Source organism: Perissodus microlepis, chromosome 8, assembly GCF_051167445.1.
Source record: "Perissodus microlepis isolate ML-2025 ecotype Zambia chromosome 8, ASM5116744v1, whole genome shotgun sequence".
NCBI classification, from domain to species: Eukaryota; Metazoa; Chordata; class Actinopteri; order Cichliformes; family Cichlidae; genus Perissodus; species Perissodus microlepis.
This window is the reverse complement of record NC_140468.1, coordinates 10,283,757-10,298,019: the sequence shown is the minus strand read 5'-3', so window position 1 is coordinate 10,298,019 and position 14,263 is coordinate 10,283,757. Positions and strand designations below refer to the sequence as shown.

Sequence of the window (14,263 nt, the reverse complement as noted above, 5' to 3'; positions counted from 1 at the left end):
CTGGCCCTAAAGGATCCCCTGTGACTGTGGCTAAAACTGTCTCCCTGTAGAGGTCAAGTAGGGTCACTACAGTTTGTGGCAACAGTTACGTTGATAAACTTGTTTTACTCTTGTTTTGGGTAATATTTCCCACCTGTTAGGTTGCAATCTCGGCAACGGCTGGTATCCTGAAGCAGCTGAAACGACTGAGTAAGAAAGTGGCCGTAAAGCCATCAGATATCAGTGAGTTTACGTCCAAATGCACACAATCAACCACCAACTACATTATTCAGCTTTCATGTTTATTTCTAAAGCAGGATTTTTAGTTTCGAACTTTAATAAGATAATAGTTATAATCAGTTGAAATCAACCACTTTGAAACAATAACATCTAAATTTGCTTTAAAAATTGCTATGAACCACAAGAGCTTTCCACCACAAACACACATTCCCCCACAAATAAGACAAATAGCACTCTTGTGTATGAGTGTAAAGGGTGCTTTCTGTTATTGCTTTGTATTTGTAGGTGGGATCGAGGAAACTGATGGGCTGTGCGTGGGGGATCGGGAGGGAAATCGCTGGCTGCAGTACGACAGCAGCAACCTACCTCTGACTCAGGAAAAGTGGGACTCTCAGTGTTTTGTGGAGAAGACACACTGGGGATACTACTCGTGGCCGAGGTGAAGACCGTGACTGAGAGATGAGGTGTTGGATGTAGAAACTGAAAGGCTGATTAACTGCTTGCTTGCAAGGAGCTAAGTAGCTGATTGACTTAACTGCGTGGTTGATTTGATGCTTGGCTTTGTGGCGTTGTGACCACGTTTATGCGTGTGTGGCTAAGTGCCGGATGACGCGGCTCTGAGTGGATGGATAACTAGCAGGGTGTTGAACTCGCCTTCTGTTACGGCCTGTCCCAGATAAGGCGGACGGAACGACTTACTGTCTGGCCTAGATAGAAGAATTGATGTATAAGTATAGCGCTGGGTGCCTGTCTTCTGTCTTGGTATTCAGACGCCTTGCTGACTACTGACTTTATAATCATTCATTTATCCTTGCTGCTTGTTTGAAGACAGTATGTGTCTATCCAGATTTTTCCTTTGTGTTGTTATCTATAAATCATCGCAGCCTCTTCTTTGTCTCCTGCTCCTTTCAGAGAAATGATGATCTATGCATCTTCGGAAAAGCCAAAAGATGACCTGCCATACGAGGAGATGAGTGAGGTGCGTGCTCATACAGGGCCACACACAGAATCATTCAGCGAAGCCTCTCTATACCTATTATTATGTTTTGGCTGTGTTTGTGTGTCACACAGGGTGAAAAGATCATCTTTGAATACTTCTCGGACCCAGAATTTATTGATCAGCTGATCGAGTTTCTCTCTCTGGAGGATCGGAAAGGAAAGGACAGCTTCAACCCTCGACGTTTTCTCCTCTTCAAGGTGCAGTTGTCATCCTCAATCGATCTGACAGACCTTATACAAAGAAGTGACGCAGCATAATGACACTAGCCAAGGCTGAATCGAACTCCACAGCGCTGCATTTTCTATCATCAACTTTTGTGATTCATTTTTCTCCATCGTGCAGCGGTTTACTTGCGTCAAACAAAACCCTGCTTTCCTTTTTTCTCCCTTTTTTCCTGGTAAAAATACACACACACAAACTCACATGCTCATGCTTGATTGGCAGGGGCTCTTTCGTAACTATGGTGACACATTCCTGCCATTACTACGGCCTCACCTGGAGCAGCTTGCCAGTGACCCCCATGAGAGCTCCCAGCGCTGTGTGTGTGAGATTACTGCAGGGTTAATCAGAGGCAGTAAACACTGGAGCTTCGGCAAGGTACTGGACACACACACACACACACACACACACACACACACACACACACACACACACACACACACACACACAGTGAGAAACGTACACACTGCACCACTTTTTGATAAGAAGAGTCAATATTAATAAAAACTTCCATTATTGTGTATGTGTGTGCGTGTGCCTCAGGTGGAAAAGTTATGGCAGCTTTTGTGCCCTTTGATCAAGACGGCATTAACCAACATCACAGTGGAAACCTACACAGACTGGGGAACCTGCATCGCTACTGCTTGTGTGAGTTGCTCACATGCATACAAATCCACTATAGTGAAGATAACTCAGGGCTTGTTATAAAAAGTAGGACATTTTTTTTGTTTAATTGCTAAATAAGATGTTCAGAAGCTGATATTTTAAAAATCTACAGAACATGTGAAAATTGTCAGATTTGCCTTGACGACACCTTTTAAAGCACAAACTCTTCCTTGCTATTCTCTTATTATTCCTTTATGGTAGTGCAGTGAGAGAAACCCTTTTACTTCTCACATGGTGCCCATATTAAGTTTTTATTTGTCTTCTATTTTTCAAACCACATTCTTTATCATTTTCACCTTATGTTTAGTGTTAATGCGAGTATGCTACCCTAACAAGTAAAACCAAGTTGAGATATTAGATATTAGGTCTGCTAAATCTATGTTTATTAAGCATTTATACTCACCAGGCAGAGGACTGTACTCAGATAGGCTGCGGTATTTAAGCGATGCTTAGCTGGTACTAAGGGGCCCAGAGTGTAGAAAGAAATGCAGTCTGCCCGTTCTCCTGTGACATCAACAAAGCATTTTTCCCAGAAGCTGCTGCTCACTGGATATTTTCTCTTTTTCAGACCATTCTCTGTAAACCCCAGAGATGGTTGAATCAGCTTTCTCCCCCATTCTGATCAAATTGATCTCTAGGTCACCTTGATCATGTCTACATGCCTAAATGCACTGGATTGGCTGATTAGGTATTTTTATAAATGACAGTCCATTTAGCTGCATTATTGACTGTGTTATTCATTACACATTCCTTTGAATTAAACAGAACAGCTTTGCTTACCATAACCTGTTCTTGCCTTTTCTTATTGGAGCATAAAACATGCTGTTTGGAACAATGAGGGCATAAGGCTATACCTGAGCTATCCAGTTTTTTTTTATTATGATTATGCAAAAACAAAACAATAAAAAGCCAATGAAAATTATTTTTGTTCGTATTGAATGCTGTCCAACAGGAGGGAAGAGAACCCAGGAAACTCCACTGGCTGTTTGAGTTGCTGATGGAGAGCCCCCTCAGCGGAGAGGGCAGCTCATTCAGAGATGCCAGGTAATGTATGTGTGTGCATGATAACTGCATACAAAGTATTTGCAGTATTTAAGAGGTTTCTGATTTCAGGCTGCAGTAGTAACCTGAGCTGACGTATGCTGAGCAGACATGCCCGCAATAACACAACGACCCCCCATTCTTCCATCTGCCCCCTCTCTTTGTTTCTGTCAGTTTGCTGTATGTGCTTCAGGGAGGTCTGGCTCAGCAGCAGTGGAGAGTTTCTGAACTGCTGCACAGGCTGCTAGCCTACCTGGAGCCCAAACTCACCCAGGTGTATAAAAATGTCAGGGAGCGCATTGGCAGGTGAAGAACTTATTCTGCATTACATAATTGTGTCTAAATGAGTTAATCTCATTAGCTTGTGTGTACTGTTTGGGTTGTTCAAATTAGAGGCTCGTTATTCATCTCTAACTCTGTCTCATCTGCTCCCGTACTGTATTTCCCTCTCATCTCTCCCCTTTCTGCTCCCTTACCCTTTTTCTGCTCTTTTCTCTCCAGTGTCCTGACCTATATCTTCATGATAGACGTGGCTCTGCCCCACACCCGGCCCACTACCTCCCCCCATGTGGCAGAATTCGTCACACGGGTCCTAGAGCGACTCAAGCCCCTCACATCGGAGCCGGAGATCCACAACCACGTACACGAGGAGAACACCCAGGAGACAGATGAGCGCACCCAGGCTGTCAAACTACTCAAGACGGGTCAGAATGTGGATGAAAAGAAGTAAACTGTGTGTCTTTTAGGCAGGAAGGCCAGGGACAGACAGTGGCTGCATGTCTCTCTCTCTCTCTCGCTTGCTATATAAGCTTGTTCTCTTGGTGAAATAGACAGTCATACTAAAACTAGATGGACCAAATTAAAAGCTGTGATTCTTCATTGATTTCACCTTTCAAATTTATTTTAAACGGTAGTGAGGTGTAGATCGATAGGAAATTTCGCCCGTGTGTGTTCAAGCATGTCAAAAAGGAATTATGGAAAGGAGTCCAACTCAATATTTGGATCGGTCTCTTTAGTATAATATGTAATTTGTCCAGGTCACATAAGGAAGTCATTTAAACTACATTTCATATTGATTTTGCTTTCGTCATAGAGGCTAGTCTAATTTAACCAATACTATTCAGGCAAAATGAAATTTCAAGCATTCAGAAGCAAATTGTCTTTTCGATGAAGGAGTGTTCCTGCATAACATTTATAGTGGAAAGACAATGCAGCAAAGAGTCAGAAGTATGAATTTGCCGTTTTTGAGTCTAGTTGTGTTGCGTTGGCACAACCTACATAAATATGAACTACAATTTGATTACAAAGATAGTAGCTCGCTGAAATGAAAAGAATAAAAATTCAAAATTTGAAGTGATGTAGGTGAGCAATTGAATTTATTAGTTAATTGTATGGCTGAGTAATGTATTATCCAGACAAAACAGATAAAGAGTTGCGATTGTTACCAGCATTGATTAAAAACATATATAAGGTGTTACTAATAAAAATGTAAATAGCTAGCTGAAATAGAAATACGTGAAATGATCTAAGGAAAGTATAAAAACCTTAAAAGTAGCAGTTTAATTGGTGTGAATTAATAATCAAAATAGTTAAAACAGCTAATAGAATTACTGATTAAAAAATGAAAGTGGTATTTCAACATAGGAGATAAAAATGAGCAGGCAGGTGGGCAGATGACATGAACACAGAGGTCAGAGGTCAATTATTTATATTATTGTGTATGAATTTTCTAATTTACTGAAAATCACATGTTAAGGGAGTAATACCTTCAAGTAGCAGATTAATCATTTAAATAGAAAAAAAGTTAACAGTCATAGTCAGCTCAGCTGTCTAACCCTAAATAGTAATTCACATTCAGTTATAATGAGGTAAAATACATGCTTTTGAACATGAGAGGTTTTTGTGATTAAATGATTCTTGAGACCATTATATAGATTACATTAGATGAAAGAGGATGGCAAAGTTTTATAATGTTAAATACTTTAAACTAATACCTATGCAGAATGTTTTTCCAGTGAAAGATAGACAGACACATATGCAAACCTCTACATATAAAAATTACCTAGCGATTGAGGATAGAAAGTTATCTGAACTTAAAGATTTTGTAATTATTTTTGCAGATTTTATTGTATTACAGTAGTCACGCCTGCTTCGGTTTTTTTGTAGCTTGCCACAGACTGAATTTAGATCTCATTTTTTTGCCTCAGTATTTGTGCATTGCTGCTCTTTCGGTTTCTGTTATTACTGTAATCTCCATTATACAGACAAATATCTGGCTGTGGAATTATACAAGTCATTAGATGCTAAATAATGATAGATTGTGTTTTATTACCAGAGCCACGCAGCTCCAGTTCTGTGGGGTTTTTTATCATTTGCCAGCAATTCAAACTCTCCTTGTGTGTTTATGTGTGTATATATGTGCTATTTGCAGTCTTAAAATGGCTGATGACGAGTGCAGGGCGAACCTTTACCACTCCTGTTCAACAGCAGCTACAGCTCCTGCCTCTACTCTTCAAGGTAAGAACAAACACACACACACACACACACAGGTTCTAGCACAGCATTATTACCCACTCAATCTTACTTGCCCATTAAACTCAATTTCTCTCTTCATTTACTCAAAATGGTGCGTTGCTCCTTGTCTTTCTACCTCTCTCCCTCTCTCTCTCTCTCTGTCTTCTCTCTCCCCCTGCAGATTGCCCCAGTGGAGATTGATGAGAGCTATGATGAGATGAAGCAGGATGCACGCACGTGTCTCTCTCTCATGTCCCAGGGCCTGCTGTATCCTGAGCACATCCCTCTGGTTTTGGCTGCACTGGAAGAGGTAATATGTACACACAAATCCAGAAATACTCACAAAAGCACACACTCACAACTGCCTCACCTGCCTGCTGTCAATGTTCCAAGCCTAACCTCCCAAGGTATTGTGTTAGACTAAAAACAACCTATGCTATTTTAATTAGCTCGCAGAATTTCTGCGGTGAGTTTTTATGTGAGTGGTACCCCTGTTGTGAAATATAGGTTCTAAAAGTACCTTCATATCAAAGGGATGAGGAAGCATTGCAACATTTTTTTAGTTTCACCTTCACCTAAACATAAATCTTTTATGTTCTGGGAAGTCCTGGGTGTAAACAGTTATTTAAAGGAATAGTTTCATTTGGTGGGAAATCCTTACTTTATTGCTTTGTTTTATTTTTGATCGAACACCAAAATGTTTTCATGTGGATCTGGTGCTGTGCACAATGAAAAGTTGCAGATCAACAACTGTTTATGGTAATTTGTAGGCAGCAGAAATCTGATACAGACTTTCAGAATCGATTGTAACAGGTTTTGTAACCTAACCCTAATACTGACTTTTCATGCAGAGCCATCATCAGGTCTGAGCTTTAATTTATTAAGGTTTATAAGCACATACACTACACTGAGAAAAGTACTGTTCTGCCTGCAGTGCAATGAAAAAGGTTTATTTACCCTTAATAAATGAAATAATTTATTCTATATTAATGCCATTCACTCTTACATAGTTTACTGAAGCATGTCTTACCATCTTGGGTACCCCTCTGGAGTATTTATTTGTACATGCTGACAACTCTCAAATCTGATTTGTAAAAAAAAAAAAAAAGCTCAGAACGGTAAACTAGCCCTGAGATGAGGCTTAAAACCTTTTTTCTTAGCTGCTTCATGTTTGGCTGCACATCCATCACTGATAAAAGCAGCTAAAATGAGCTTCCTTAACCCTGGAGAACCCATGTGGTCAAATTTGACCCCATGGTTTCCCTAGTAAACCAATGGGGTCGGATCTGACCCCATGGGTTCTCCAGGGTTAAAAGGGAGGCTAGCCTTAGCCTTAGTGATAGGATGATGGCCTTGGTCATTTAGAAGGTACTCGGAGTAGAGCCACAACTCCTCCACATCGAAAGGAGTCAGTGTTCTGGATATGCCTCACCGACAGGAGGCAGAACCAGGATGCCTTGAGGACATTATATCACTTTACTGGTTACTAGGAATTAATTGGTATCCCCCAGAAGAGCTGGATCAGGTGGCTAGGGGGAGAGAGGTGTGGCTGTCTCAGGTAACCTGAACCCAGATGGATGGACGGATGGATGAAAATTTTTCCTCATTAAGTTATATTTTAGTTTATGGATACAGATGGTCAAGAGTCATGATAAGAATGCCTGTTTACATATTTATTATGATAACCATTGGTTTGGATGATAACAAGTAGATATTTGTGAAATCTTGTAAACCCCAGCTGAGAAGCATCAGGAAACAACATAAATATGATATATATTAGCCCGTTTGTTTGTTTATTAGGTCTTTGCTGGTATGGCCAGCACCAGATTCCAAAATGTCTTTCTTCTGTTGCAATCTCTATTTTTATTTTGCATTAAAATGTGGACAGTGTAACCAAATGCACCAAAGTGGTATAGAATGTGGTATAGAATATGGTAGGTGTATATGGTATACCCTTATTTATACACATTCTGTGTATATTTATACTTAGTGAAATAGATGTGCGATTATGAATATGTTGGCATACTTATACTGTGCAGGCACAGCCTCACAGAGTCATCCACATGCTTCTTGAAAGATTTTAATTGCATGAAAAGAGAAAGTATTACATATAGATCTTGTGTACTCGAGTTTATATATCTTTTATGAGCAAGATATCACCTTCAGGGCCTTTGGGGCATCAGTACAAACTCCAACTTGTCTCTCATTATCTCATCCCTTTTCTCTCTCCCCTCTCCTTAGATGGCAGGCAGCAGGTCATGGCATGCACGCTTCTCAGTGCTGACCTACCTCCAGATCATGGTTTTCTACAATTTGTTTACTCTGCTCAGTGTGCCCGCTGAGGTTCTCCGCATTCGAAAACTGGTGATGCAGCTGCTGCTAGATGAGCAGGTTGAGGTAATGTATTCACAAGCGCTGGTTTAACACAGCCCCTGGGATCTCTGTCAGGAGATAATAAAGGGCTGCTTTTCTAACCTAAACCTTAATCCATCTTTTCCATTCACAGTTATTGCTTAAAAATAACAGTCTGTCTCAGTGCTCACTGTAGTTACAGGGATGTTGATTGAGTACTGTGGCTGCCTGAAATCTCTTTGTCTGTGGCAGCTTGGACGATCTAAAAATAACATTCAAGCTAAACCCAAAATAATTGTTTATTTGTCTTGACTTTAAATCCTCTAAATTACTTACTAATGTTTATTTATTGAATCGAATTAAAAAAAGCTTTACAACTGGTGCTCGGAGAACAGAAGTCTCTTGAAATATTGAGTAATGTCAGCTTTTGAGCAATCAATGTCCCACTTGTCTTGCTTTTAAACCCTTTAAACTGTCTACGTTTATTGATCTGGATGTACAGCACAGGTGAAAATCAATAACCCCTGCACTCCAATTGAATTGTCTAAATTACCAACACAGGTCCTTCTCTTAATATTTTGTTAACTGTGTGAGTGTAGAGTTGATTAATGCTTTGTCCTCGTATCACTGTCTGTTACAGTGCCTCAACCATCACTCAGAGCTTATTCATAATTTATGCAAAGTGATGCAGGAAGGCAGTGATGTTCTGCAACTGAATTTTACATCAGCTCAGCTCAGCATCTGTCCCTCCTCCTCCTCCTCCCCTTCCTTTGCTTATATCTGTCCCGTGTACCTTGCTGTTCACCGATCTCCTTGGGCTCGCCTCCCTTAATAAATTGCGCATGCATTCCTTGCCTCTAAAAATGCCTCGTGTTCTCCACAGCACTCTTTATTTGTCAGTTCTGATCTTCAAGGACCTGTTTTTTCCTCCCTCTTTCTCTCCTTCCTGTCCCGCCTTTCTCCTTCTCATCGTAGGTGAGGGACATGGCATGCACCACCCTCAGTGGTTTACTGCAGTGCCAGTTCTTCCCTCTGGACTCCAGTCTGCAGACACAGCTCCAGACGCTGAGTCAGACTTGCCTCCCCAAGGCCCGAGGGGAGCTGGCCTCTACAGGTACACACACACACATTTCCGTGCACGTCACAATTGCACAGTGAGGCAATCACAATAATACTTGCCCTATTACCCTTTCTTATCCCAGGGGAAATGCGAACCTTGAGATTCGAAGAGCTATTTTAACTCTCCCTTTGTGTGTGTGTGTGTGTGTGTGTAGATTTAGTGCGGCGCCATGCTGGAGTGCTCGGCCTCAGTGCGTGCATCCTGTCGAGCCCCTATGATGTCCCAGACTGGATGCCTCAGATATTGATGGACCTGAGCAGCCATCTCAATGACCCACAGCCTATAGAGGTGCGCGCACGCATTAGCCCCACAACACACACTCATATATAAACATCTAGCTCAAAACAGTGTGAGCTGAAAGAATACAATTTCATTGTCCAATTGAGGAGAAAATTGTGTCTTTGGTCTTACTTCAGGCATGAAGAATACATACAATGTAATCCGTAGAGCAGAGTTTGAATAATACATTATAGTGGTGTGGAGCCAATGATGACGATGGTTTAGTGCCTCTCCCATAGGAAAGTGAAAAAGATGAGAAAGAAAATCCAATAAAATACAGTTAAAATATTGTATTTGTAAAAATATTGATTAACATGTCTGTTACCGGAAAGATTAGTCGGAAAAAAATAGAATCTGGTAGAAATATTATATTTTGCCCATTGTAGTAAAGGACACATATGTTGGTTACTGTAAATCATAGGCTGTATTTAAAAGGTGGAGATATCCATAATGATGATATCCGTATCCACGAGCTCCTGGTGTTCATATTTTCACGTCTCAAAGTAGGATCGTGGCCCCACGTTTGGGGTTATTTGGAGTCAGAGATGTCAGTGTTTGGCAAGTCAACGGAGTGCTAACTTATCAGTCTATACTAGCAAACTTGGCTACCAACTTTCCGCTCAGTGTCATTCTCAGAGTCATGCTGCCGATTAGCACGATTGCTGCAGAATCACTAAACTACTGTGAACCACATCCATATACATAGGTAATCACAGATACATGTAAAATACACGTAAAAAAAAGTCAGGAAGGTGTTCTTATCATCTCATCATCATCAGATTAATTACTGACTTTCCTTCTTTAGCCAAATAACTTTATACTTCATTCTTAGCTAACTAGAAACAACAGTTTCTAACAGTGTGCAATGAATAAATTATTTTTCCAAATTAGTTTTTAATTATTGTAAACAGTTTAGATCGTTGCTGCAAATATTTTCAGCTGCTAATCTGCATTTTACATTATGTGTCTCTAGATAGAGGATTTACCAGCCAAAACAGGAACTTTTGAATTTGCAGTTCATGTACTTAAACGTAAGTGTAGGCTTCATTGTAATAGATAGTGGCTGTAATCAAGGGTGGGTATGAGCGTTCACTGTTCAAAACAAATGAAGCAAGAAAAACAGTTGCTATCAACATTCGTTTTATTGCAGGACTTTACTACAGACTATAATGGAAATGTTCCACTACCGAGAAACAGCACATCACTTTGGGCTCATGTATATTAGTTTACATAAAAGTTTGGCCCTGAATCATGCATTACATCTTGTTTATCTAGAAGCCAAATATCTTTACATTCACACTTGAGAAATAACAATCCTATTTTCCCTGCTGTGGTTGCCAGATTAAAAATTATTCTGTTACCTTTTTATTATACATACCAGTATATGGAAAAAGACAAACGCGGACAAACTCTCAGGCCTCTGGTACAGAGCAGTTAACAGTTATATAGACTGCATATACCACATAGAGCTATATACTGCATATTTTTTAATAAAAAATACTTGTTTGCATTGAAAAGGGGAAGATTATTAACTACTCATAAAGTAACTGTTTGTTAATACACTTGGATGTATGCTCTGTTGCATGTGTTGTGTGAAGGCACCATTTCTATATGATCCCAGACATGTTTTTCTGCATTGTGTTCTATAAAAATCTAGGATGCTTTCACACTTGGTCCCTTTCAGCCCTCTTAACAACTCAGAGCTATTAGTCAGCATTTTTTTTGCGCATATGTGAACACTTCAACTGAACTCAGATGAAGGCATGAGAACACCAGGTATTTCTCTTTCTCCCACATGCACACAGCAGTGGAGGAAACATTGGCTCCCTTTAAGTCATTTTAGTCAAACCAAACCTGTAAAAACACTCTGCTGAAAATGCTGTTAAATTAAATATGATACAAACGCCTAACTAGTGGACTGCAGCTAATGATTATTATTCATGATGGATTGCTCTGCGTCGTTTTTCTACTTTAGTCAATTTTTTTGTTTTATAGAAATTCTGAAAATAATAAGTACCATCAGACTGCCCTCGTTGGTCTTTTTATAATTATGAAGACTGAGCTGTGTCCTTTTAAAAAGACTAATAAGTGATCGTGTCCCTAATTTCATGATACCTTCATTGGTCAACAAAAAGCAGATACCAGTTTATCTGTGATTGGTCGATATCAGCCAGCTGATGTATCACCAGGGCTTTAGCAATGAGGCAGATAATTGTATTTTTTCATGAATGGGATGTTGAGCTTTGTCAGCGTGTAGAGGACCAAATGTGCACTGATGAATCATGCTCTAAAAATGATACTTAAGATGTATGTTTATTTTTATTCTTGGATGCTAAAAAAGTAGCTTTGCATGATTCATAGTTCAGATCATTACTTATTTACCAAATATTTACCATATATGTGGCCTTGTTGCCGCATCTCAGTTCATATTCTGTGTAAAACAAACTCTTTTAGGTCCCTTCCTCCCTCCTTTAAGCCATTTTTGTTCTGATTGGCTGCCCTTCACATGAAAACAGCAGTTTGAACAGGTCTCATGTGTTCACAGCCAAAGCACCAGCAATTGGAGCTCTGTAGGATATCATACAGAGCTAAGATTGGAAAAAAATATTGCATCATAGAGATTTCAGTCTTCATACAGGTTTAATATGAGCATCCACCATGTTTTCGATGAAAGAAAGCAGGAAAAAACCCAATAAAAGTCCAGTAAAGCTGATAAACTCACTTGTCTTTTGTGGTGTTGTTTCTAAATGTGCACACTGCATTCACCTAGATTATGTTTATGCATGATGATTTTGATTTTCTTACCCAAAGATGACGGTGAAGAAGACCTTGTCAGAATTTCGGCGTACTCACCATGATAACTGGCAGGAGCATCGACAGTGCTTCACTGACGATCAGCTGCTCGTGCTCACAGACCTGCTGGTGTCACCCTGTTATTACGCCTAGACAGCAATTTCCTGCCTTCCCAGGTCTTCGGAAGCCATGTAGGACCACTACCAGAGAAATTAATTACACAACGGCTGGGAACTCCAGTCTTGTGCAGCCTGTAAAATAATATCTGATAATGCTAGCAGGGCGCTCTCCCTCTGGAACCTCACTTGCCACCGTTGGCCTTCACTAAACCCAGCAAGTAAGCAATCCTGGGCAAAATGGTTTCAAATTTTTAACTAGCATGGTATTTTTAGTCAAAGGTGGCCACTTTAGAGGGAAAGGTTTGGTTTATATTGAGAAAGTCTTTTTATTGCTAATCATCATTGTTCCTGTATGTACTTTTAAAAGAGTTCTAACTTGTGCACGTTATTAAATACAAGGAAGACATTCCTTCATGATAATGTTCATGTGTGAAATTATAAATATATATAAATGTATGCAATATATTCAGAAAATATTTGTGAAATTGTAATCTAAAAATTATCGTTGTTGTATTTCTACAGCTATATTGTATCCAACACTTATAAAGCTATTTTAAAGCACTCATGATATATAATACCTCATATTGACATTAATTATATCATTTATATAAATAATAAGAAGAAATAAAAATTGTATATATCATATTAGATCATAAAAATCTGTGACCTGCAGTAACAATGGTGTCATATTTCTATAGGCCATATTTTGTCATGTTCTGCATTAGTTCTGCACTGAGAATTTACCGTGTCAATGAAATAAATGCATTATTTGTAAAGTGTGGTGCTTCTTTTTGAGTGTTGCATGTTTGCAGGGTTGGCTGACTGTATAAAGCACCAGCTGTTTATCTCTGTACAGCCATGTCACATAGCAGTACACGTCATTCTGTGCAGAGCTCAAACATAAAAGCTTCTTATTGCGAGGATAGTTTTGTGCCACTGCGCCCTGTTACTAGAGCCTGTGCACATTAGCACCAGCGTAGCTAGACCCCTTTTACTGCTGCAGCCTAGTAAAATCTCAGGTCTGAGTTTTAACAAGTTCCTGTATGTCGCACAGGAGTCATTTAGATTAAGACATGAAAAGAGCAGGGTTTTTGTTTTTTTGAATGCACAATGTCAAAAAGCTTTTAGTGCTAAAACTTGAAATATATTCTACAGTTGAATGCTCGAAAAACTTAAGTGTCTAAACTTTGTGTTTTGACTTATTTTCATAGATTATATATTAATAATTATCCATCTGTTTTCTTAACCCCTCATCTATGTCAGGGTTGTGAGGGACTAGAGCCTATTCTAGCTTTAAATTGGGTGAGAAGGAGGGTAAACAGTGGACAGATCACCAGTCCATCAGGATATATTTACTCACTGGCTACTTCATTAGGTTCGCCTGTTCAATAGCTTATTAACATAAATATCTAATCAGCCAGTCACATGGCAGCAACTGAGTTTAGCATGCAGACATGGTCAAGAAGGACTGCTGAATCTCAAACTGAGAACCAGCATGGGGGGAAAATGGTTATTTTAGTGACTCTGAACATAGTTGTATGTCTTAGTATTTCAGAAACTGCTGATCTACTGGGAATCCCTACACAGCCATCTGTAGGTCTTAGAGAGATGGGTACAAAAACAAAATATCCAGTGAGCAGCAGTTCTCTCAGTGAAAATGCTTTGTTGATGCTAGAGGTCAGAGGAGACAGCTTTGAGCTGGCAGGAAGACATAGTAACTCAAATAACAACTCAATACAACCACAGTAAGGAGGAGAGCATCTCTGAACACACAACACGTCGGACCTTGAAGTCCATAGGTTACAGGACCAGAAGACCACACCAGGTGCCACTCCTGTCATCTAAGAAGAGGAAATTGAGGCCACAATTTGCATGGGCTCTCCAAAATTGGACAGCAGAAGTTTGGAAATATTGCCTGATCTGATGAGTCTTTTTCTGCTT

The 14,263-nt window shown here is 39.8% G+C and overlaps 1 protein-coding gene across 1 annotated transcript in view; it reads left to right on the top strand.

Annotated features, from left to right (window-relative positions):
• Nucleotides 1-13,098, top strand: part of psme4b (proteasome activator subunit 4b) — a 46,653-nt gene extending 33,555 nt beyond the window's left edge. Inside the window, exons 33-47 of the mRNA XM_084937436.1 lie at nt 141-222; nt 505-658; nt 1,132-1,198; nt 1,291-1,416; nt 1,664-1,816; nt 1,982-2,086; nt 3,057-3,148; nt 3,320-3,451; nt 3,647-3,849; nt 5,577-5,662; nt 5,841-5,969; nt 7,901-8,056; nt 8,987-9,125; nt 9,286-9,419; nt 12,222-13,098. Of these exons, the coding sequence (XP_084793562.1) occupies nt 141-222; nt 505-658; nt 1,132-1,198; nt 1,291-1,416; nt 1,664-1,816; nt 1,982-2,086; nt 3,057-3,148; nt 3,320-3,451; nt 3,647-3,849; nt 5,577-5,662; nt 5,841-5,969; nt 7,901-8,056; nt 8,987-9,125; nt 9,286-9,419; nt 12,222-12,356 (1,893 nt within the window). The 3' untranslated portion in view covers nt 12,357-13,098. The remainder of the gene's footprint in view (nt 1-140; nt 223-504; nt 659-1,131; nt 1,199-1,290; nt 1,417-1,663; nt 1,817-1,981; nt 2,087-3,056; nt 3,149-3,319; nt 3,452-3,646; nt 3,850-5,576; nt 5,663-5,840; nt 5,970-7,900; nt 8,057-8,986; nt 9,126-9,285; nt 9,420-12,221) is intronic.
• The last annotated feature ends 1,165 nt before the right edge of the window (nt 13,099-14,263 follow it).